This window comes from Lissotriton vulgaris, chromosome 9 (assembly GCF_964263255.1).
Source record: "Lissotriton vulgaris chromosome 9, aLisVul1.2, whole genome shotgun sequence".
Lineage (NCBI taxonomy): Eukaryota > Metazoa > Chordata > Amphibia > Caudata > Salamandridae > Lissotriton > Lissotriton vulgaris.
Window position 1 is genome coordinate 841,429,251 of NC_141697.1, and position 22,098 is coordinate 841,451,348.

Here is a 22,098-nt window from a genome sequence, read left to right on the forward strand (position 1 = left end):
TTTGGTGAACAACTACAGCTAGAAATCAAGTAAGCAATCACTGTGAACTGCATTTACCACAATGCTAAGGGGCGAACTGTGCTCGGAGGTGAGGCAGTGTGCTCCCATCCCCTTTCTGTTTGAAAAGGCTCCCTTGAGCCACTGAGCTGACAAGCTTTTGGAGATGCACCTGTGCGCCAGAGAGAGTGGTACTGATTTTTCAGGAATATAAAGCGGTTTTAAAAGTTCACACTTGGAAACTTTTCAATGAAAATCTGGCAATGTTATCCAATGGGGGAAAATTCAGGTTGCAGGTAAAGTACGATCTCATTACTTTTGTAATCCAGTACTGGGCTCCTAGGTCCAGCACTGGGGTCTCAACTTCAAAAAGGTAAGTAATTACGTTTCAGTATTTTGTATGATTTTCAAAGAATATTTCAAGTTTTCAAAAGTAGACACTTAGAAGAAATTTCATAGAAAAGCAGACCATGGATTCCTATGGAGAAAATATAAGCTACTAGTAACCCCGATAAGGATTACTTTTGCGGTTCAGTATTGGGCTACAAGGTACAATTCTGGCTTCTCTCCTGCTCACAGGTGAGTATTTCGGAATTCGGTTGATTTTATATGAATACTTTAAGTTTGCAAAAGTAGACACTTAAAAGATTTTTCGAGTCAAACCAGTCAATGTTATCCAATGGCAGGTAAGTCTGTTACCGGTTTCCAGGCGAGTACACAGCTGGTGAAGTTAAGGTTCTGGGCATGGGCTCAGGGGTCCCCCAGGGTCAGGTAGGTACAGTTGGTTCACCCTCAGCGGCACAGGGGCGGCCGGGTGCAGAGGTAGTTAGGCCCAATGTTATCCAATGAGGGGGAGGGGACCTCCGGATGGTGGCTGCTGGCCAGCAGGCCACGCGGCTGTGGGAGCTGGGCTTCTGGTCACTTGCTCAGGGCAAGGGGGGGAAGTAGGATAGGGCAAAGGTGGCACGCCAGCGGCACTTGGGCGGCTGGGTGCAGGGTGCTTTTGAGCCGACGGGCGATTAATGTTATTCAATGGGAAAGGTAACAAACGAACAAAGGCTGCAGGCTCTGGGACGGAGACTCTTCAGGGGCGACCACCACTTCGAGAGGTAAGTTGGGATCTTGGAGTACAGGTAGGTACCCCGAAGGGAGGCACAGGGGGCTGTAAGGCACCGGGTGCAGGGGTGTCTTTAGGTGTCGGGAAGCTTACTCTTAGCTGGTCGCGGATGGAGGGGCCCCTGGTTCTGAGTCTGCAGGCGATATCTGGTTCGTCGAGGAGGGTCTTTGGGCCCTGGACTTCGGGTCCCAGTCAACAGGAGGGGACGTCCTAGTGGTCTTGGATCGCTTGGGCCCGGGCCGGGCTCGGCGGGTACAGAGTGGGCTGGTCCAGAGCTTCCTGGATGGCACCAGGGGGGTTGTTGCAGAAGAGCCTCTGCTGATGGGAGTCCCAATCTTCACGAGGGTCAAGGCAGGCAGGTCCTCTGGGTTTCCCAAGGTTGCTGTCCGCTGGAGTCGCCGGGGTTCAGGCAGGAGCAGGTTCCAGGATCGACAGGCGGATAGGGCTGGGGCAAAGTCAGTTGTTGTCGTCCTGTTGTTAGCAGCTGCACGGCGGGTCGTCTTCTTCTTTTTGATCTTCTTTCTTCTTTTCTTATTGGGATCTGAGAAAGGAAGGTTTAGGGAGCCCCTAAATACTGAATTTAGGGGCGTTACAGGTAGGGCAAGGGCAGGGACCAATAGGTCCCTGTCCTGGGGTGGGTACACTCCCTAGCCTGCTCCTCTCCTGTGGGAGGGGGGCAGGAGCCTAGCTGTGATTGGGCAGGGCTCCCCATCTTCAAGATGGCCGGCGCCCGGGGTCGTGCTTCACCTCGTCTTCCCCACCTGAGGGGTGGGGTTGGCACAGGCTGGCACACCCCCTTTCCTGACAAACTTTTTCCCGCCAGAGTGGGGGAGTCAGGGCTGGTGAGGGCCAGTTGCTGGGTTCCGAAAAGGGTCAGGAGAAGCTCACAGAGGCGGCAAGCCCTTGAAGCTTCCCCCTACTCATCCTGGGGGAGGAGACCTAGCACCTCGTCGTAGTGGGATGAATGTACAACACTTTCTGTTTCGGGTCCAGTTTATCGAGTGGATCGCCGCAAAGGTGCTTGTTTGGTAACTTTGGTGCATCAGGCTGTTTCGATGCTGAAGATTTTGGTGCGGATGGCTTCAGGGTTGGTGTTTTCGGATCCAAATTGTGTTTCAGTGCAGAGTGTTGTGGGTCAGAGCTGGACTTAGACTTCGATCCCAAGGTTTTCGGCTCGGTTGCCAGATATGGCATGAGGCTTTTTTGTAGGCTTTGGTGCCAAGCCAGAAGGCGGGGTGTCAGAAGCGTGGTCTCAGTACCAACCGGAGCCCAAGGGTGCAGGTTGGTGCGGAGCCTTCTTTTTTGGCTGATTTCGGGGTGAGGGAGGTTCTGTACTTACAGTACACTGTCCATGTGGGATGTATTCATCCTGGTCAGAGCCGTACTCCTGTTTCTCCTGGGCCCTAATAGCAACACCAGCTTCTTCCTCTGATTCAGGTCCGAAGAGGTCCTGAATAGAGTCTGTGTGCAGGTTCTGCATGACGCGACGTTGAGCCCGACTGTTGTGAATCGTCTTCTTGGAGCGGAAAGCCCTGCATGCGTTGCAGTCTTGTTCAATGTGCTCATGGGACAAGCACCGGTTACACACTTCATGTGAGTCGGTGCGCAGGTACTTCGGTTGGCACCGAGGGCAGAATTTAAATGGAGTTAGTTCCCTCGACTGCGAGTCGAACCAACACGGGTAGGGCCGATGGCCTACCACGAGCTCTCCCATCGAAAGAGGGTTTTTTATCAGTAAACACGACACAGGAAGAATGGAATATGTGATCAGAAACAATACCATTGAGGTAGAGTATCTTGCGCACCGAGGGAATCCAAAGGAACAGTGTCGAACTGGAGCACAGCAAATAACATCCGAACCCAATGGCAGAAAAAAACAATCTAACAGTGGAGTCAATGCCCATGCGCACTATCACCGAAAAGAGGAGTCACCTACCTCGTGACTGGAAAGACTTCTTCGAAGAAAAACAAAGTGCAACCATCCGGACCCAAAACTAGATGGCGATCTATGCATAACATATGCTCTACAGCTCAAATGCCTGGAACATAAATGTTTCGATAACAGAGTCTTATTATTTAATGGTGACTCTTTTCTGTGAAGTACCTATAGTGTTGCTGTCTGAAGGTGAATCTGGAGCTTCAGCATTTGAAGATAAACCAATGTCTTGAGTTCTGTACAATATTCAGTATATATTGTGAACCTTATATTTCAGAAATAAATGGGAACCCATCTCTTTTTATGGCTTTGCATCTTGATATCGGATTATGAACCAAAGTTTTAACCCAAACAACACCCAGGACTTGATATCCGATGGTGAGCTTAGGCTCTCCCCTCAGTACCTGAAAGTGAACCCTCCTATTCAGTTCAACAACATCAGCACTTCTGTCCTGTAAAGGTGAACTTACATTTTCTGTTTCACAGAATGCCTCGAGTCTTGGCATACAAACTTCTCTCCTACATGACAGAAAGCACATGTTTGGTGCCTGAAGTGAAATAACTTCCTTTAGTCTCATCAAAGGCCCAGTCTTGGTAGCCAAAGAGAACCTACCTCTTCGGTCTCATACATGGTTCTCTTGGAGGAGAATGGTGAGGGTTCTGGTTGCTTCAGTTCACATGGGCTCTCCAAACTGGAAAGGTTAATCTCATCAGTCTTCCCCAGTAGCAGATCCAACTGGGAGTTGATAAATGGCTGTCTCATGATAACAGAAATCCTAGAGAAAATCAAAAGAAGAGGGCATGAAATAAAATAAAAATAAAAAACAGCTGAATGCTTTATTTTCAACAAGCATGCATTTTGAGGTGTGAAATACCCCAAACATAACCGTAATAGGTTTTATGCAAATGGGTGTCATTGTTTTTACTGAGGTAGGCTACTCCATTCATTCCCACAACTTGAAGCATTTCAACAAAACTTGCAGAGCAAACTCACTTTTTGTTGATACATAGAAATTGAGCTGTTCTACAATGGTCACAGAATGCTGAACAATACATGACATAACATACATTTATTCTGACATTACACACATTTAATCACACAAAAGGTGAAAGGAGGAATACTTACAAATAGTCGAATTGCTAGCAGTGACTTGTGTTAGCATTCTGATCTATCGTTTTGGCACCCACTGTGCATCTCTAGGCAAAGGCCCGCCTAATGCGAACGACCACTGACCCTGCTGTTTATGGGAACAGCTCATTTTAAACTGCCAGACAAGACAAGAAGGGAACACAAGCAACCTCAGACCGCTTTCTGTCATGGTAGGCCTCGTCAAGTAGGTATAGCCTGGATCCTATGGCACAGAGAGAAAGAAGCCAATGTTTTGGCATGCCTTGGCCACTTAGAGCATTACAGCAGTCATACAAAAGGTAATGGGAGTAATGCTTCACCCTGGCGCACTCCAACCCATAGTGTTTCACTTAGTGTGCCACTCTAGACAAATGTCTGCCTTATGCAAATTAGTACTGACCCTGCTTCTCATGGAAACAGTCCTCCCTAAACTGCAAGGTGAGACACCCTTCAGAAGGGAACACATTCCCAGAAAGGTGACACTGGAACCAAACTCCATCTAAATGCAGGTCCGTAAATAAGGGCAAAACAGGTCTGGGGTTGCTTGTGTTCGGGTTCAGGGAGGACCCTCCTTGGCAGATTGTGCTGTACTGTTCCTACTGGAGCAGGGTCATGACTAATGGGCATATGGCTATGTACAAACTGCGCTGGCATGGTGGGCAAAAGAATTATGGGTTGGAATGCTACCCCAAATGATTGCCAGTGGTTAGACTAATTGCAACCATTCCTCCCATAACCTTTTATGTTTATTGTAATGCCCTAAGTAGCCATAGGTATGCCCAGACTTCAATTCCTTGCTCACTGTGCCACTGGAACCAAGCAACAAATGACTGAAGAGCCCCAATTAGTGCGAAACTGGTCTTAGGTTGCTTGTGCTTCAGTTTAGTGAGGACCTGGCCTGACAGTATGGGCTGGGCTAGACTGATCTTACGAGAGCAATGTAATGATTGGTGTGCATATGGCTGGGTCCAAACTCAGGTGGAATGGCAGGGAAAAGAACAGTGTGCTGGAATACGGCCCAAGCAGTTGCAATGGTTTGAGTACATAGGTTTTATCCTATTTACATATTTACAGAAACAGGTTTGTACAGAGAACCAGTTAAGAGGATTCTTGCACAATAAGGTGTTGCAAGCAGTTGTGAATGGTGCCAACAGAGGGATTAAGAGAATGTCCTCTTCCCACTAGAGTAGCTCTAGCAATTGAAAAGTATGCAACCTCAAAAAGGCACATGGGAGTCCAGTTTTAGCTAGGAGACTTTGATGGATGAGAGGATGTAGCAAGCTGGAACATAATACCTCTGGATTATAGCAACAAAGCTTGGGGAGATTCTATTAGTGCTTTGTAAACCAAGATCAGCAGCAAACATAGAGCTGTACTTTTCTCCAAAACCAGCTGGCTTGGAAGTGCTACTGTGAGGTAGGAGTGGATCTAGGGAGATTAAAGAGAGTTTGTGTAGCAAAATGTAGAACTTTAGCAAGCCTGCAAAAGAAAATTAGTGGTGAGTTACTGGTAAGGAGTTACAATAGTCTAGGTTTGTTAAGGGTACTCACTGTCGTGGCTGTATAGAAAAGGTTGTTTGAGCATACTTTCTGTACATTAACTATTTTTCTGCTATGAATGCGCTGGACATGTCCTGACCACCTCAGAGGAACTAAGGACCTGTCCAGCAAGCCTAAGCACCCACCCATGGGGGGGCACTACCCTCCTGCACCACCGCCAGATGCACACTCATCCCTCAACCAGATCAGGATGTCTGTGCAAACAAGGCGCACCAACGCCATGAAATTTCTAGAGGACGCACTGAAAGCCAGTTCTCTTCCGGCAAGACCAAATCAGGTAGCTCCACTCTCCGGGGGAAGGTTGAGAGTAGAAGCACACCAGGAGTGAGGGAGAGCTTCTCCTTATTTCCACCCAGTGTCTATCCTCTGTGCATTCCTTCTGTGGGATCGGTGATGGGGCAGCGACAGCAGGAAACCAACACTAACCATAAGGGACTGTTAGCTGCTGGGCTAGGAGTCCTTCGGGCAAGGCCTCTTCCCTTATAATGCCACCAAATGTTTGCTCTCCTTTCCATCCACCCCTTAGGGCAGATTGGCCATTTTACTGGAAGCTCAGGACTACAATTACCAGAGTATAATGGGAGCAATGCAGAATAGGTGAGGCACCTTTGACTAAGGACAAAGTCTGGAGGCTGGAAATGGGTAACTTAGCCAATCAGAGCTGCACTGTTTTTCAAAAAGTGGGAGTGGTGTTTGGTATCCCTACACTCTACTGGTACAATTTCAACTGGATTTCAGTTCTGAGAGTTAGTTATTTGTCTCTACCCATTCTCTAGTTAGCTGTGATGCAAATGCTTTTTCTTTGGTTGAGGTTATGATCTTTGTTTGGTTCAGATTGAGCCACAGTAGTGCTGAAATATTGTGAGCTATGTTTTTTCCCTCTGATGCCATTGTGTAATTGGTAATGTACTTGTTCGTCAAGCAGGCCTTTTTGGGGGTGCCTGTCCTGTTTGTTTTCTTGCAGATGTGAGGAGAAAGTTTCACAATGTGTTTTATTTTGTATTTGCAGTGGCTTACAGCACTGCTTTTAGAATTTGTAATGGTGTAGATATGAGTTTACAAATTGATTATCTGCACCTTTTTCTTTTATCTTTGTTGGTGTTCTTTTTTGTCCTCATTTAAATATAATATGCTCAGTAATTAAAGATTTGGTATCTCTAACCCTTCCAAGTGTATGAAGGATACATTTTTAAATTACCGGTCTGGTTATACCCCCGCAGGGGAGAAAGGATACCTTGTATCTCCAGAACTGCACCTTCGTCTACTTGTCTAGGTTTCTACCTTAGTCTTGAATGTTTAGCGGCCAGTATAACCCCTTACCTCGAAGGGTAGCAAGACCAGTCCCCTGGAAATTGTCTGTTGCATATTATTTAATCATAGGACTTGGAAATCATCAGCCAGATTCATCAAAGACCCGTTTTGCAAGTCTTTAATAGCGATTCATAAGGAATCGCTATTACAGACTCGCAAAACAGGATTCATGTAGGAATCGCAAAATAAAATGCGATTCCTACACATTCCTTATTTGCGATTAGCAAATTGCTAATCGCAAATAAGGAATAACTCCCCATTCATTCCTATGGGCCTTTTGGCCCATAGGAATGAATGGGGAGTATTCCTTATTTGCGATTAGCAATTTGCTAATCGCAAATAAGATAGAGATTTAAAGGGTGCGCATTGTCCAAAGGACACCCTGTAGCACCCCTTAAATGCAAATTTAAACAGGTGCTGCGCACACACTTGTCCAAAGGACGTGTGTGTCACATGTAAAAGAAAAAAATGCACTGAAGTGCTTTTTACTCTTTTTTCGCAATTTACCACGAAGTCAGACTTCGTGGTAAATTGAGACCAAATATTGCGAATTCGCAATTTCAAATTGGTTGATGAATTGCATTTAAGGAATCTCTATTAGAGATTCCTCAAATCCAATTCCTCGCAAATATGCGATTTCGCTAATAGCGATTTTTGCATTTGGGATGATGAATCCCAAATGCAAAAATTGCACTCGCAAAGGGCCAGATTCTCAGAATCTGGCCCTTTGCGAGCGCAATTTCGCTTGATGAATCGGGCTGCATGTATATAAAACCAGAACATAGTAAACATTGCAAAAAAGAAGGAAAAGAAAAGAAAAAACAAAAGTAAAGAAAACAAAATCAGCAAACCATTACTCAAGTAGGTGTATCTATATATGTCTCGACCCAAGTCTCCCAAGTTTCCCAGAATTTAGTCTTTTTCAAACAATTACTAGCTTGATCCAACATGGCTATCCCTCTGAATGGAATGAATCCATTCTCCTGCCGTAGGAGAGCATGATAATATCCATTTAATGCAGAGCTCCCTATGCGCTAATAAGATCAAGATAAATAGTAATGCTTTATGATTTTTTGTAACTGCTCGTTCATCTACTTCACTCGGGAACACCCCAAAAATTACAGTTAAAGTTAATTTAATTTCCAGCCCCATAACATCAGAAATGGTCTTACCCAATTTATTCCAATATAGAGCTATAGCAGGACAGCTGCAGAACATATGAATCCCATTAGCTTTTTCTTCTCCACATTTAGGGCATCACTTGGTCACTCTGTTACCCATTTTCGATAGCTTTTGGGGAGTCCAATAGGCCTTGTGAACTGTAAAAAGGTTTTTTATTTTTTTAAAGAAGCAGCATTTACACTTCACCAAAGGAGAGACATAGATACTTGCCCAATTTTTTCCAGGTCTTCATCTGGCAGGTCCTTCTATCATATTTCCATAAACGAGGCCTGTCCCTCTTCTCCTCTCTGAGTAAGTAACCAGTACCACTCTTTTTTTTTTGTTACCATGTGAACAGACCTTAAATGCCAGCTTCGAGTTCACTTTTAGTTCCTTTTCTATTGCTCTTGTCCAGCTCAACAACTGGTAATATATAAACTTTGAGACTTGATTTACGGTGATAGCAACTAAATGTGGCCATGAGATAAGTTCTGCATCAATTATGAGTTGTCCCCAAGTATTAATCCTGCATCTTCTCAGGGGGGTCGCCAAAGCATCTGTCATACATAGTGGCAGCCCGGGGGAGTCCTAAACTGGGGTAATGTCATTATAGTATGGGATTTTGAAAATTCGGCTCACTTGGGACCAGAGCTTTGCTGCTGATATCAAAATCTTTAACTTTATTTTTTTTTACATTTGGGGTGACCCCATTTTAGAAGATAGCACCCAGCTTGTTGAGTACTGTCTCTAGAGAGGGCTTTAAATAGGGGAGAGAATTTAGAGTCCTCCAACATCAATTGACGAAAATTCTTCAATTGAAATGCACACATATACAAATATAAGTCCGGGCTTGCGATTCCTCCGAATTCTTTTCTTTTACTAAATTTCTTGTGAGCAATCTGCGGACATTTGTTCCCCCACATAAAACTTGAGAAAAGTCCCTGAACTTTCCTGAACCAGAGTTTTGGAAACTCCAGTGGGATATTATTAAACAGGAAGGTGTATTTTGGTAAAAGTGACATTTTTATTAAGTTGGATTTACCAAGAAATGAGAGACACAGAGCCCCCCAAGAATGTAGTTGTGAGGAGATATCCTGAGACCTTTCCAAAGCTTTCTATTTCTAACCAGTTTTCAGAATAAGACTTTTCCAAATCTCCTGTAAAGACAATTAGATCGTCTGTGTATAGACCAATTTTTTTCTCTCATCCTTTACAATTAAAAGGAATGATTTTCTGAGAGGGTCTTAATTTGCAGGCCAAAGGTTCAAAACACATATTAAAAAGTAATGGTGAGAGGGGGCAGCCCTGTCTGGTCCCTCTACCGATCTGTATTGCTCTGGTTAGCTTCCCATTAACCAAGGTTCTAGCTGAGGGATTCTTATAAATGGCCTTGATTGCGGGCAAGCATTTTTCCCCCAGATCGAAGGACTGTATTACTTTGAATAGGAATGCCCAATTGACTCGGTCAAATGCCTTAGCGGCGTCGAATGTCATTACCTCCAAGGAAGACTTGTATCTTTGGGCCATATCTATAGCACCAATCAGGTCATAAGTTAACTCACTAAGCTGTCTCCCCTTCATAAATCCTTTTTGATCGGGATGGATAAGAGGTCCTATTACTTTGTCTAGTCGTTTGGTAATAATCTGTGTATAGATGTTATGTTCACAGTTCAAGAGTGAAATTGGTCGATAGGATTCACATATACGCACAAGTTACTACTTGTGTAACGATATATCTGTAAGAGACATTAGTTAGTGATAGATTCCTTACCTTAGAATATCCCCAGGCGTCAGATCCGGAAAGTTTTGCGTAGCAGTACCCTTGCGCGTCGGTAGGCGTCGTCTGCGGCTCCGCGTCCGTCGCCGGCGTCGTGGGCGCCGTGATGACGTTGTCGGAGTACTTAGACGCCGCCTCCGCGTGCTGACGTCAGTTCTTAGCCACAGCTTTTCCGCGCCAGAAGCGCAGAGCCATAACAAAAACCAACACTGGTGCCCAGAAACTAGGGCCCTGAAAGGGGATGACCTTAACTCTAGATATCGGTTCGCAGAACGGGGAGGATGGGTGGGTCGGTAAGGAATCTATCACTAACTAATGTCTCTTACAGATATATTGTTACACAAGTAGTAACTTGTGCATCTGAAAGATACACGTTAGTGATAGATTCCTTACCTTAGAATAGATACCCCAGCAATACCATCCCCGTGGTGGTGGGTCTGCGAACCAATAATCACACCAGAAAGTCCTGGAGGACGGAACGGCCAAAGTAGCCGTCCCTCCGGACTTGACTGTCCAGGCAATAGTGTCTTGCAAACGTGTGCAGCGAGGCCCACGTAGTCGCCTAGTAAATGTCCTGCAAGGGCACACCTCGGCCCAAGGCAGTTGTAGTGGCTGTGGCTCGAGTGGAATGAGCCCTCAGCCCAATAGGGGGTTCCTTCTTAGCCAAGGAGTAACACGCCTGGATGCACAAGATAATCCACCGGGAGATGGTCCGCTTGTGCACCGCTTTCCCTTTCTTAGCGCCCGCGTACCCAACAAAGAGTTGATCATCCACCCGGAACTGTTGTGTGCGATTCAGGTAAAATGAGTGCGCACGTTTTGGGTCCAGACGGTGGAGCCTCTCCTCCTTTCTCTTGGGGTGCGGAGGCGGAAAGAAGGTGGGCAAAGTGATGGATTGCCCAATGTGGAAGGCCGTGACTACTTTAGGCAAGAAGGAGGGCCTTGTCCTTAACACAACCTTGTCCGGATGGACTGAAAGGAAAGGAGGCTTACAAGATAGAGCCTGGAGCTCACTCACTCTCCTGGCAGAGGAGATAGCTACCAGGAAGGCAGTCTTCAAAGAAAGAAGGCGAAGAGGACAGTTGTGAAGTGGCTCAAAGGGAGCGCACATCAGAAAAGTAAGAACCAGGTTCAAGTCCCACTGAGGCATCACAAAGGGAACAGGAGGGAACGTGTGAGTGATGCCCTTCAGGAATCGGTCAACGATAGGGGACTTGAACAAAGAAGGTTGGTCGGGCAGCCTCAGAAAGGCTGAAAGAGCCGAAAGATAGCCCTTGATAGTGCCCAGAGCAGAGCCCTGCTGGGCAAGAGAGAGAAGAAAGAGGAGAACCTCAGAAAGAGGGGCATTGAGGGGATCCACAGCCTTTGCTGTGCACCATGCCACAAATCTGTTCCACCTGCAGGCGTATACAGACTTTGTGGAGGGACGCATGGCTGCCAGAATGATGGTGCAAACTTCAGGAGGCAAGTCAAATGGCCTCAACTGTCGCCGCTCAATCTCCAAGCATGGAGGTGGAGACTGGACAGGTTCGGGTGGAGGACCGTCCCCTGCTGCTGCGACAGAAGGTCCTCCTGAAGAGGCAGACTAATCGGGGGATCGACTGACATACTGAGTAGCGCGGGATACCAGTACCTTCGTGCCCAGTCCGGAGCCACAAGGATGACTTGTGCCCGGTCGCGCTTGATCTTCTTCAGCACTCTGGGCAGAAGTGGTATAGGCGGAAAGGCGTACAACAGACCGCAACTCCACTCGCGACGAAAAGCGTCTCCGAGCGAGTGCTGCCTCGGAAATTCCAACGCGCAGAACTGATGACATTGCGCGTTCTCTTCGGTGGCGAATAGATCTAACCAAGGTTCTCCCCATCGCAGAAAGAGGCCTTGAGCCACGTCCGAGTTCAGACGCCATTCGTGATCCATCGAGCACCGACAGTTGAGTTCGTCCGCCCTGGCGTTCAGAGAACCTGCCAGGTGTTGAACCACCAGAGTCACACCCTGATGTTCCAGCCATTGCCAGAGGCCCAGAGCCTCCTGGCAAAGGGTCCACGACCCCACTCCGCCCTGTTTGTTGCAGTACCACATGGCGGTGGTGTTGTCCGTGAACACCTGCCCTGCACTCCCTCGGACAGACAGGAGGAATGCTTTCAGTGCCAGACGAATCGCCCGCAGCTCCAACAGATTGATATGGAGCCGGGACTCCGCCGGAGACCAGAGTCCTCTGATCTCCGCCTCTCCCAAGTAGCCTCCCCAGCCCTGGAGGGACGCGTCCGTCACAACTACGTGCTCCGGTTGGGGAAGGGAGAGGGATCTGCCGTTGACCCAATCGCGGTCCGTGAGCCACCACTGCAGCTGTCTCGCAGTGCCCTCCGAGATCAGGACATGGTCGGACAGGTTGCCCCGGTGCTGGGCCCACTGAAACTTCAGGTCCCACTGCAGAGCCCGCATCCGCCACCGTGCGTGATGCACCAGAAGGATGCAAGAGGCCATCAGCCCCAGAAGCCGCAGCGTCAACCTGACCGAAATCCGGGATAACAGCCCGAAGATCGGAATCAGAGCCCGTATATCCCGAACCCGCTGTTCGGGCGGGTAAACCCGAAACTGTGCCGAGTCGAGAATCGCTCCGATGAAAAGGAGCTTCTGAGAGGGGCACAGGTGTGACTTCGGCACATTGATGGAAAATCCCAGCTGGTGCAGGAGATCCGCCGTAGTCTGGAGGTGGCTGACGACTGTCTGGGGCGAGCCCGCCTTCAACAACCAGTCGTCTAGGTAGGGGAAGACTGAGACCCCTAACCTGCGCAGATGAGCTGCGACCACCGCCATCACTTTCGTGAACACCCGTGGGGCGCTGGTAAGGCCGAAGGGGAGCACGGTAAACTGAAAGTGCTCGAGGCCTACCGTGAACCGCAGGTAACGCCGGTGGGCTGGCAGGACGGGGATGTGGAAATATGCGTCCTGCAAGTTCAACGCTACCATCCAGTCTCCTGGGTCTAGGGCAGCCAAGACCAGAGCCAGTGTCAGCATTTTGAACTTCTCCTTCCTGAGGAAGCCGTTGATGTTCCTCAGATCCAAGATAGGGTGTAGGCCCCCTTTGCCCTTCTTGGGTACCAGGAAGTAGTGGGAGTAGCAACCACGCCCTATTTCTGGCCCAGGAACACGCTCGATGGCCCCCTTGGCCAAGAGGGCCGAAACTTCCTCCTGCAGGAGCCACAAGTGATCCCCCGATACGCGGTGGTGTTGCGGTGGCATGGCTTGAGGGGTCGTCTTGAAGGGGAGGGAGTAGCCCCTTCGGACTATCTGCAGCACCCACCTGTCCGAAGTGACTGTGCGCCAGTGAGAGTGGTGATGGCGAACCCTGCCTCCCACTGGCGTCACATGGGCCGAAAAGCACGGACTAGTAGGGTTTAGAGGTGGATGCCGCGGGGGCAGGTGTGGACTGACTCCGCTTGTTCCCCCGACCGCCTCCACGGCGGTTTCCACGGCCGCCGCCGCGCTGGACGACAGTTTGCGGCAAGTGGCTGGCGGCACGTGTGGGGACGCCCCTTCCATGGCCACGAAAGGAGCGAAAGGCACCCATCTGCTGGCGCGGGGCCGAGAGGCCCAAGTACTTGGCCGTAGCCCTGGAGTCCTTAAAGCGCTCAAGCGCGTGGTCTGCCTTGTCGCCAAAGAGGCGACGGCCATCGAACGGCATGTCCATGAGGGTGTTTTGGACGTCTGCCGAAAAATTGGCGGATCTCAGCCAGGCGTGGCGTCGCACCGCCACCGTCGTAGCCATCGCTCTGCCCAGCGAGTCAGTAGTATCCAGTCCACACCTGATTGAATACTTGGCTGCGTCCCGGCCCTCTACAAGGGCTTGGCCGAGTTTGGCCCGTACCTCCAACGGGCACTCTGGCAGCACTTCCGCCACCGTCTCCCACAGAGAGTGGGTGTAACGGCCCAAGAGGCATGCGGTGTTGGAAGACCGCAGTCCTAAGCTAAGGGACGAGAAGATCTTCTTACTATAGTTCTCGTACCTCTTGGACTCCCTGTCCGGCGGAGCCGTCGGGAAGGCGGTCTGGGAGTTAGAGGCCTGGATGACCAGACTCTCGGGGGTGGGGTGGGAGGACAGGAAACATGGGTTGCCCGGAGCCGGGCGGTGGCGTCTGGCCACGTTCCTATCTACAGGCGAACCTGTAGCGGGCCTGGACCAAGTGTCCAAAAGAACGTCCGTCAAGGCCTCATTAAACGGCAGCAGAGGCTCCATGGAGCATGACTGCGGCTTAAGGACCTCAGTGAGGAGGTTAGTCCTCACGGCCGCGACGGGGAGCTCAAGGCCCAAGGCCTTGGCAGTCCTCATCAACACCACACCAGAGGTAGCTCCCTCCTCCGAAGCCACGGTAGGAGGAGAGACAAATCCAGTGTCTGGAGAGGTGTCCAGGCCACTGGCCTTCCCAAGGTCTCCTGCCCAGTCCATGTTAGACTGGCACTCCCTGGCCAGAGGGTCCTCAGACCCCTCCCAATCCTCCTCATCCCTCATCTCCTGAGATTCAGGGTCGTAATTGAATGAGGTCGGTTCGTAGAAACTAAAATCTCCAAACGGCGTCGAGATAGGCGCCGATAGGCGTCGTCCCGACGTCGGAACCGAATGAAAGGAGGCATCGGGGACGGCGCCGCCCGAGAACGGCGTCCGACGGGACACCACACGGACCGACGCCGGGGGGGTCGTAAGGTCCACCAGTGACGATCCATCGCCCGAGGAGGGTTCAGCGGCACCCTGCGGCGCCGGGCCCGAAGGCGCCGATGACGACGGGGCCGCTGCGCCTTGCGGCGCCGGGCCGAGGGCACCGGCGGTGTCGGGATCGTGGGGCCCTGCGGCGCCGGGCCCAAAGGCGTCGGCGGCGTCGGGGCCGAAGCACCCGACGGCGTCGGGGTCGGAGTCCCCGACCCACTAGGGCCCCCAGATGGGTTCGCTGGGCCCGAAGGCGCTGCGGAACCCGTCGGAGGAGAAAGGGACCTCATGGCCATGAGGAAACGCTCAATCTCCTCCGGCGTCGCGTTCAGCCCAGGGACCGGGGGGTATGGGGCCGGACGCGGCGCCCGCGACTCCCGAGGAGCCGCGTGGGCGGTGTCACCCGAACCCCCGGCCACATCGTGCGAGCGTCGGGGGGAGTCAGAAGAGCGATGATGTCTCTTCGACTTCTTATGCTTCTTACCTGACGACTTGGACCCGGAGGAGTGGTGCCGACTCCCGGAGCTGTGACGGCTCCGTCCCCACGACCTGTCCCTCGACCTCCCGTGGGACCGGGACCGGGATCTCACACGGCGCGGGCCGACTGCCGGAGTTCGAGTCGCCTGCGGGACCGCTCCCGCCTGGCCTTCCTCAAAAGGGCCCGACAGTCGGGGCAGGCCTCGTCGTCATGGTCGACGCCCAAACACGTCAGGCACAGGCAGCGAGGATCCGTGACCGACATGGTACGGTCGCACTTGTCGCAATGCTTGAATCCGGGCATCCCTACAGGCACCGTCGGAGTCGTATAGACTTCGGAATGGATCAAAAGATCTCAAAAAGTTAGTCAAAAAGTGACTAGGGAACTGCTCTTTCCAGATCTGCGCTGGCTGGCGCGGAAAAAAGAAGAACTGACGTCAGCACGCGGAGGCGGCGTCTAAATACTCCGACGACGTCATCACGGCGCCCACGACGCCGAAGACGGACGCGGAGCCGCAGACGACGCCTACCGACGTGCAAGGGTACTGCTACGCAAAACTTTCCGGATCCAGTCTGACGCCTGGGGATATTCTAAGGTAAGGAATCTATCACTAACGTGTCTCTTTCAGATGTGGGTTTTTATTAGGTTTTAGGAGAATAGTTATTGTCTCCTCTTCCCAAGATATGGGAGGGTTTTCACCCTCTATGAAGGAGGAGTTAAATAGTTGGAGGAGGATAGGTGTTAATTCCTCCTTTAGTACATCATAGATCTCATTTGCGATGGAGTCAGGTCCTGCTGCTTTTCCCTTTTTTTAAGGAGTTATTTGCTTGGGTTACTTCCTTTGACCCTATAGGGCAATTTATTAGAGCTTTATTTTCCTGTTGGAGAGTAGGGAGGGGCACCTCTGCTAGGAAGTTTCCCATAGTGGTGTGTTCCATAATCATATCTTCCCTATATAATTTTTTTTTAAACTAGACAAATGCCTCCTCAATTTCAGCGTCTTCTGAGACTATGTTGTTAGTATCTGGGCATTGTATATCTTTTATCCAGTTCCTAGTCTGGTCGGTTTTTGTTTTCCAGGCGAGGAGTTTATTGCAACCCTCCCCATAATCACGGTTTTCAAGTTTACTGGCATCCCACTTTTTCTTTATAATAGTTTCTAGGAAATCGGCTAATTTCTGTTTAGCGGACGCTAAATTACTTAAGATTGTAACATTTTCCTGATCTCCCTCAAGACACTCGTGTAGTCTATGAATCTCGTCTTCGAGTTTTTTTGTTTCCTCTTTTATTTTCTTTGCTTGTGTACAAGAGATATCTAATATCATCCCCCCTTAGGAAAGCTTTATATGTGTCCCAAACTATTTGGATTGGGGCAGAATTTAAGTTGATGTTAAAAAACCCTTTAGTTTAGATCTTTAATTTTTCAATTATATTATCTTCCAATAATAGCGCACGGTTAATAGTGAATCTTCTTGGTACTTGTGCATCACTAACCGTTATTTTTAAGATGACTGTCGAGAGGTCTGCCAGATGTTCAGGGGCATGACTAACTTGACTTGTGTTTCTACCTACTGTTGCACTAACTAAGAAGAAAGCAATCCTTGACTTATGTCCCCATTTTTTGTTTTGAAAAGTGAACTTCCCACCCTTGGTTTTAGACTTAGTGACCATGTCCCTCCAGATGTTTATTAGACCTATGATAGACATTAGTTGTCTTAATGCTCTTCTCATTTTTTGTGTACTTAATGTAGCTCTATGTGATGTGGAGTCGCTACTTGGGTTTAAGACCACATTAAAATCACCCCCTAAGTTGGTATAATTATTGGCATCTGTTAGGTGAGAGAGCAAAGTATATAGGGGTCCAGGGTCGTCCAAGTTAGGGCCGTAATAGCTTGCTAAGGTAATCCCAGTCCAGTTGATTTTAAATTTAGCGACAGCCCATCTTCCTGCTGGATCAAGTATACTTTCACTCAGCACAGAGGTGACGTTTTTTTTATTAATATAGCGACTCCTTTTGTTGTACAAGATTGATTAGTGCAGATACAGTATTCAATCCATTTCTGTTTTTTTAAATCAAGGACCATTCCTCTCTAAGTAGATGAGATTCTTGTTTCAAAAAAACCTAACACTCTGATAGTCTCAGGTATTCCAGAATCTTTTCCCTTCTGCGGGAACCCTCAAGCCGTTTACATTCCATGTCAAGATTTCCAAGTCATTTATTCTGATATTTTTAGACATAAAAGCTCAAGTAATTTTTATGCAATATAAAAAGGGCCATAGATTTTGTAAATCAGCAGATTTAAATGACATCTTTTTCCCACATGCTCCCCCACCATGTGTATATGTACGAACCATTTTTTACTTTTGTTTTTAAAGGGTAGGGCCACCCCCCACCTCTTGGGGAAACCTCCCTTATTCCTGTTTAGAGGGGTTCCTCTAATTTTATAGTTTTTATTTATAGTATTATTTTTCAGAATTTGGAGATGGGTTTGTTTTAAAGCAGGCGTGCTACTTTCCACCACCCCTACTGAATCTAAAGTAGTAGGGGTGTTTACTTCTTTTACCAAGGGCTCCGCACACTGAACTTTAAAAAAGGATCTTAGTGAAGGTGTAACTCTTGTGCTGTTAAACTTGTTTCTAGACCTTTTACGATCTTTTTTTTTGTTGAGGGAGTATTAGTGTTAGTATTCAGGGCTTTGTTTTTAGAATCGGTTCAAGCACTCTTATTTTCTTTTCTTTTGAGAATGTCTCCTTAGCAGCTACCTGTGGAGGTTCTAGGTTCGACACCTCGGGGGAAGAGCTATTTGCCCCCCAGATATCCCTACTCCTAAGGGTATATCTACTAACTTTATTTAGCCCTGTGTGTAAACCACCTTCCTTGCCTTCGATTCCTCTACTTCCCTTTCCAGGTACAGCTTAGGCCCCCAATCTCTCCCCTTTCTCCTTACCGGGATCATTGATGTAAGCCATGCATTGGGCTCGACCCCCCCATCGGTCATCTTGTTCCTTTCCTTTAACTCCTGTTTTTTTCTGGATTTTTATTGGTGAGTCCTGGGTTAGAACAGTTTGATTTGCCTTAAGATATAGAAACAAATTTGCTGGAGCAGAGTTTCTCCGTAAGCTAACTCTGGCCGAGATTTTTCTCCTTCGTGCTAAGCCGGCTGCAGACTCTGACCAGCGAACTCTGTTAGAGGTCAGTTTCCCTCTTGCTGCCACCTCTGCACTTCGGGGCACCGAGCACCGGCTGCCCCAGCTTTTCTCCACTGAGAGAAACTCTGCCGCTCCCTACATGGAGTTTATCCACTTCTAGAGGCAGGCTGGGTCAAACTATATGACTGATATCAATCGCTGGGCGTCTCTCCCCAGCACGCCTGCTCCTGCTCCGTAAGGTCTAGACTGCCCAGACTGCTTCCTCCAATCCCCGGGAAAAAAGAAAGATGGTCTGTAGCCCCCTCCCCCGCTCAACGCGTATCTTTTCCCCAACTCCCGGCTTCCAAAGAGACCAGTCAGCGGCTCGGTTCCTCTCTGCCGCCGCCTCGATGAACGTTGAATGCTGGGCTCCACCTCCCGGCGGACCGTGAACGGCAGCAAAGTGAAGTTGCGAGTCAGTAGCGAATGGGGCAGCGTGCGAGGGCAGCAAATCGGCAGCAGGACGGCAGTGATTTGGGGTCAGCTCCGGTGTCAGAGCCGGCCGGGTGGAGATCAAACGCTGCGGCTCCTCGCTCCTTGCGGCACGAGCGGCGATGAGACAGTGGGAAGCGGGGCCGACGTCAGCACTAGTATCGGGCCCGAGAGAGACCAAGTGCCGCGATGCAGATAGATGCAAACGGCATCAAGAAAAGGTTTGTGTGGAAGTCCTGGTTTATTTACTTAATTAAGAGAGTTTTAGTCCGCATTTCGATTAAGATCCTGTGCTTCAAGTTCAGTATTTCGATGTTGCATGAGAGAGAACTGCGAGCCTGCGACTGCTACTAACTCGCTGCCTGGGTCGTCATGAAAATTCTTTGTTGATGTTTTACTTGTAGCACTGTTTCTCTTTCAGTGATTTATGGTGGTAACTTCACATGAATGTTTTTGTCTTGGGCACTGCTCTGTGGTGATTGGTTGTTTGTGTGTTATGGTCTGTTGTGTATTTTGTTTTACAAGTAATTACACCATCATTCAGTAGTTCCTTGCTACTCCAGGGAAAGTATTAAGTGGCTGCCATTTTGAATTTGACTTCTAAAATGTGGCTGCTGAATGAGAGAGAGCAAGAGATGCACTTATCAAGGTGTCAACCAATCAATCAGGGATTTATAAAAGCACGCTACTCACCCGTGAGGGTCTCAAGGCGCGGGGTGGGGTGGGGGCAACTCCGGTTCAGTTGAAGAGCCAGGTCTTAAGGTTCTTCCTGAAGGTGTGGAGTGTCTGATGTTGACAGTGAGCTCGTTCTAGGCTTTGGCTGGGATGTAGGAGAAAGATCTTCTGCCTGCTCTGGTTCTGCGGATGCAGGGGGTTCTGCAAGGTCTGCGGGACGAAGGTTCCTCTTGGGTATGTGGAACGAGACTCTCTCGTTGAGGTATTTGGGTACGATGTTGTAGAGTGATTTGTAGGAGTGGGTGAGCAGTTTGAAGATTACTCTCTTCTAGACGGGGAGCCAGTGGAGTTCACGTAGCTGTTAGGTCATGTGTTCGTGCCGTGGGGTTCCGAGGACGAGTCTGGCTGCAGCGTTCTGGATGGTTTAGAGCTTGTTGACAAGAGTTTTGTTGATTCCGGCGTAGAGGGCGTTTCCGTAGTCCAGTCTCCTGGTTATGAGAGAGAGGGTGATGGTTTTTCTGCATTCTGGGGGTATCCATTTGAAGGTCTTGTGATGGAGTTTCATCTCAAACTGATCTACATTTTATGTTCTTTTGTAAACACTATACACTTTATCGTAAAAATTGTATAGTTCCAATTAATCACAAATATAATTTTAAGCAATGTCGAATAGCACTATATTTCATGCAAATGTTACAAGATCATTATACCTGTTATCCAGTAGCATCCTTCATATGCCTATCACTAAAAGCAAGATTGCTTATGATATCATTATGAATCTGCAATTTTAAACATGTGTTTATATCTAGCGTATTTTTTACTTCCTATGTTTAGTGATAAAAGCAAGAAGGCTTATGATGTAATTATGAAATAGCCATTTTTTAAACATGTGTTTTTTCCTTGCTTATTTTACTGCCGCCTGTGTACGATATTGTATTGAAAACTGTGCTGTTTCCATATACGATCTATATACTTTTTAGATTGAATAAAGTATTTTGAATTTAATTGACACACTGTCAATAGTGATCAACAAGATTGTCATCAGTAGACACAAACTCAACCTTTCTGCATGCGAATCATCTCTAGGCAATCTCACGTCCTGTTCAAATACAGAAGCGAATCAGCTCTGCAAATGGGTCTCGGAAGGCTTCCACAAAAAGATTCAACAAAAGACATTCACACAACCAAACTATTGACCTGACACCCAATCATCAGATAAAGAAGATAAAACAAGAAAAACACCCTACTCCAAATCAAGGAAAAAATCTAAGACCCATCATAAGAAATTATCCATATAAGTTTTGCACAACATGTAATGCATCCCAAGGCCGAAGAAAGCTGGATAATGTGAAAGTGTGATGTGTGTTTAGTGTAAGGTGCTACATGATTGCTTTTACCATTGACAAATCAAAATGATGCTGCCAGGAAAACTTATTAACCATAACTTTTTTTTCATTTGTAAAGGGATCAGAGAATCTCCTAAACAGATTATATAATGACTTACAAAAATACAACCAATTAGCCAAAACACACTATGTTATAAAATATGAGACAAAGTAAACATAATATATTGCCGTTCTACAAGGTGAAATTGGCACAGTGCTTGTGAAAGTGAGGTCATAAAAAAAATATCTAATGTACAACATCTATTACACCAATAGGAGTTTGTGATCATCAAGTACTAGTGTATCTGGCTGCAGTTCCATTCATCACAAGATTTAGCCCTGTGTATCTTTGAAGTTCACCAAACCGGATACTGTTGGACAGGCCACATGAAGGGCTGCTCTCCCCCGGCCCAAACCGGCCCGAGCCCGGTCACACAGGTACCACACACCACCCTTGCACGACCTCCGTCCCCTCAGGGACCCCTGCCTTCGAACATATCGACCTCGTGGGCCCGCTCCACTGCTGGCCCGCGCGCCCATCCTGGGCGCCATCTTGGACACTCCACCACGAGGCCGCCTGGCCCCCGATCGACCTCAACCCTGGGCCTGGCCAGGCCTCAGACATCCCGGCACCACCATCCACCCAGGAGGTGAGCGGGCTACTTGGCAAGTCAATGGGAGAAAGAGGTGTCGATGGCTCTCCCCGCCAAGTGCCGCTCGCCCATCGCCTCCCCGGGCGCTGGCCCCACCCCCCTGCTGGGTGTCTGGACTCCCCCATCCCGGACCTCCCGACCTCCAAGTGCGAGGGTCCGGACATCAAAGAACACCAGCCCTATAACTGGGGCAGCTCCAGAGCAGGAAGGCAGTTGTATCTTGGAGTCGAGAGACGTAAAGACGAACTCATCCTTGACGGACTACTGGCGCTGCCGTAGCTCTGCCTTGTGCACCATCGCCCTGCCTGCTGGGGCTGCCGCAACCTCCGTAACCTTCGTAATCCTTCATCGTCGTCGGGACCTGCTGGCGTGGCCGCGGACCGTTTGCAACCATCATCTTCATCGGGACCTGCTGGCTCCGCCGCGGACCGTCGCTTCCTTCGTCCATCTCGGGACCTGCTGGCTCCGCCGCGGCCCGATCATCTAGAACGCCAAGCTCGAGGATTGAGAGCTATTTCCATCTTTTGGTAACCAAGACTGTCCCGCTACCCTTTCCCCAAACCAGAGACCAGAATCGAGGGGACCCCTGAGTCCAGA

General features: G+C 48.8%; 1 protein-coding gene across 1 annotated transcript in view; it reads right to left on the minus strand.

The window, feature by feature from the left end:
- ATG2A (autophagy related 2A) overlaps window positions 1-22,098 on the minus strand; it is a 2,120,972-nt gene that overhangs the window by 1,045,781 nt on the left and 1,053,093 nt on the right. The window contains exon 17 of the mRNA XM_086939522.1: window positions 3,664-3,826. Within this exon, the coding sequence (XP_086795648.1) occupies window positions 3,664-3,826 (163 nt within the window). The remainder of the gene's footprint in view (window positions 1-3,663; window positions 3,827-22,098) is intronic.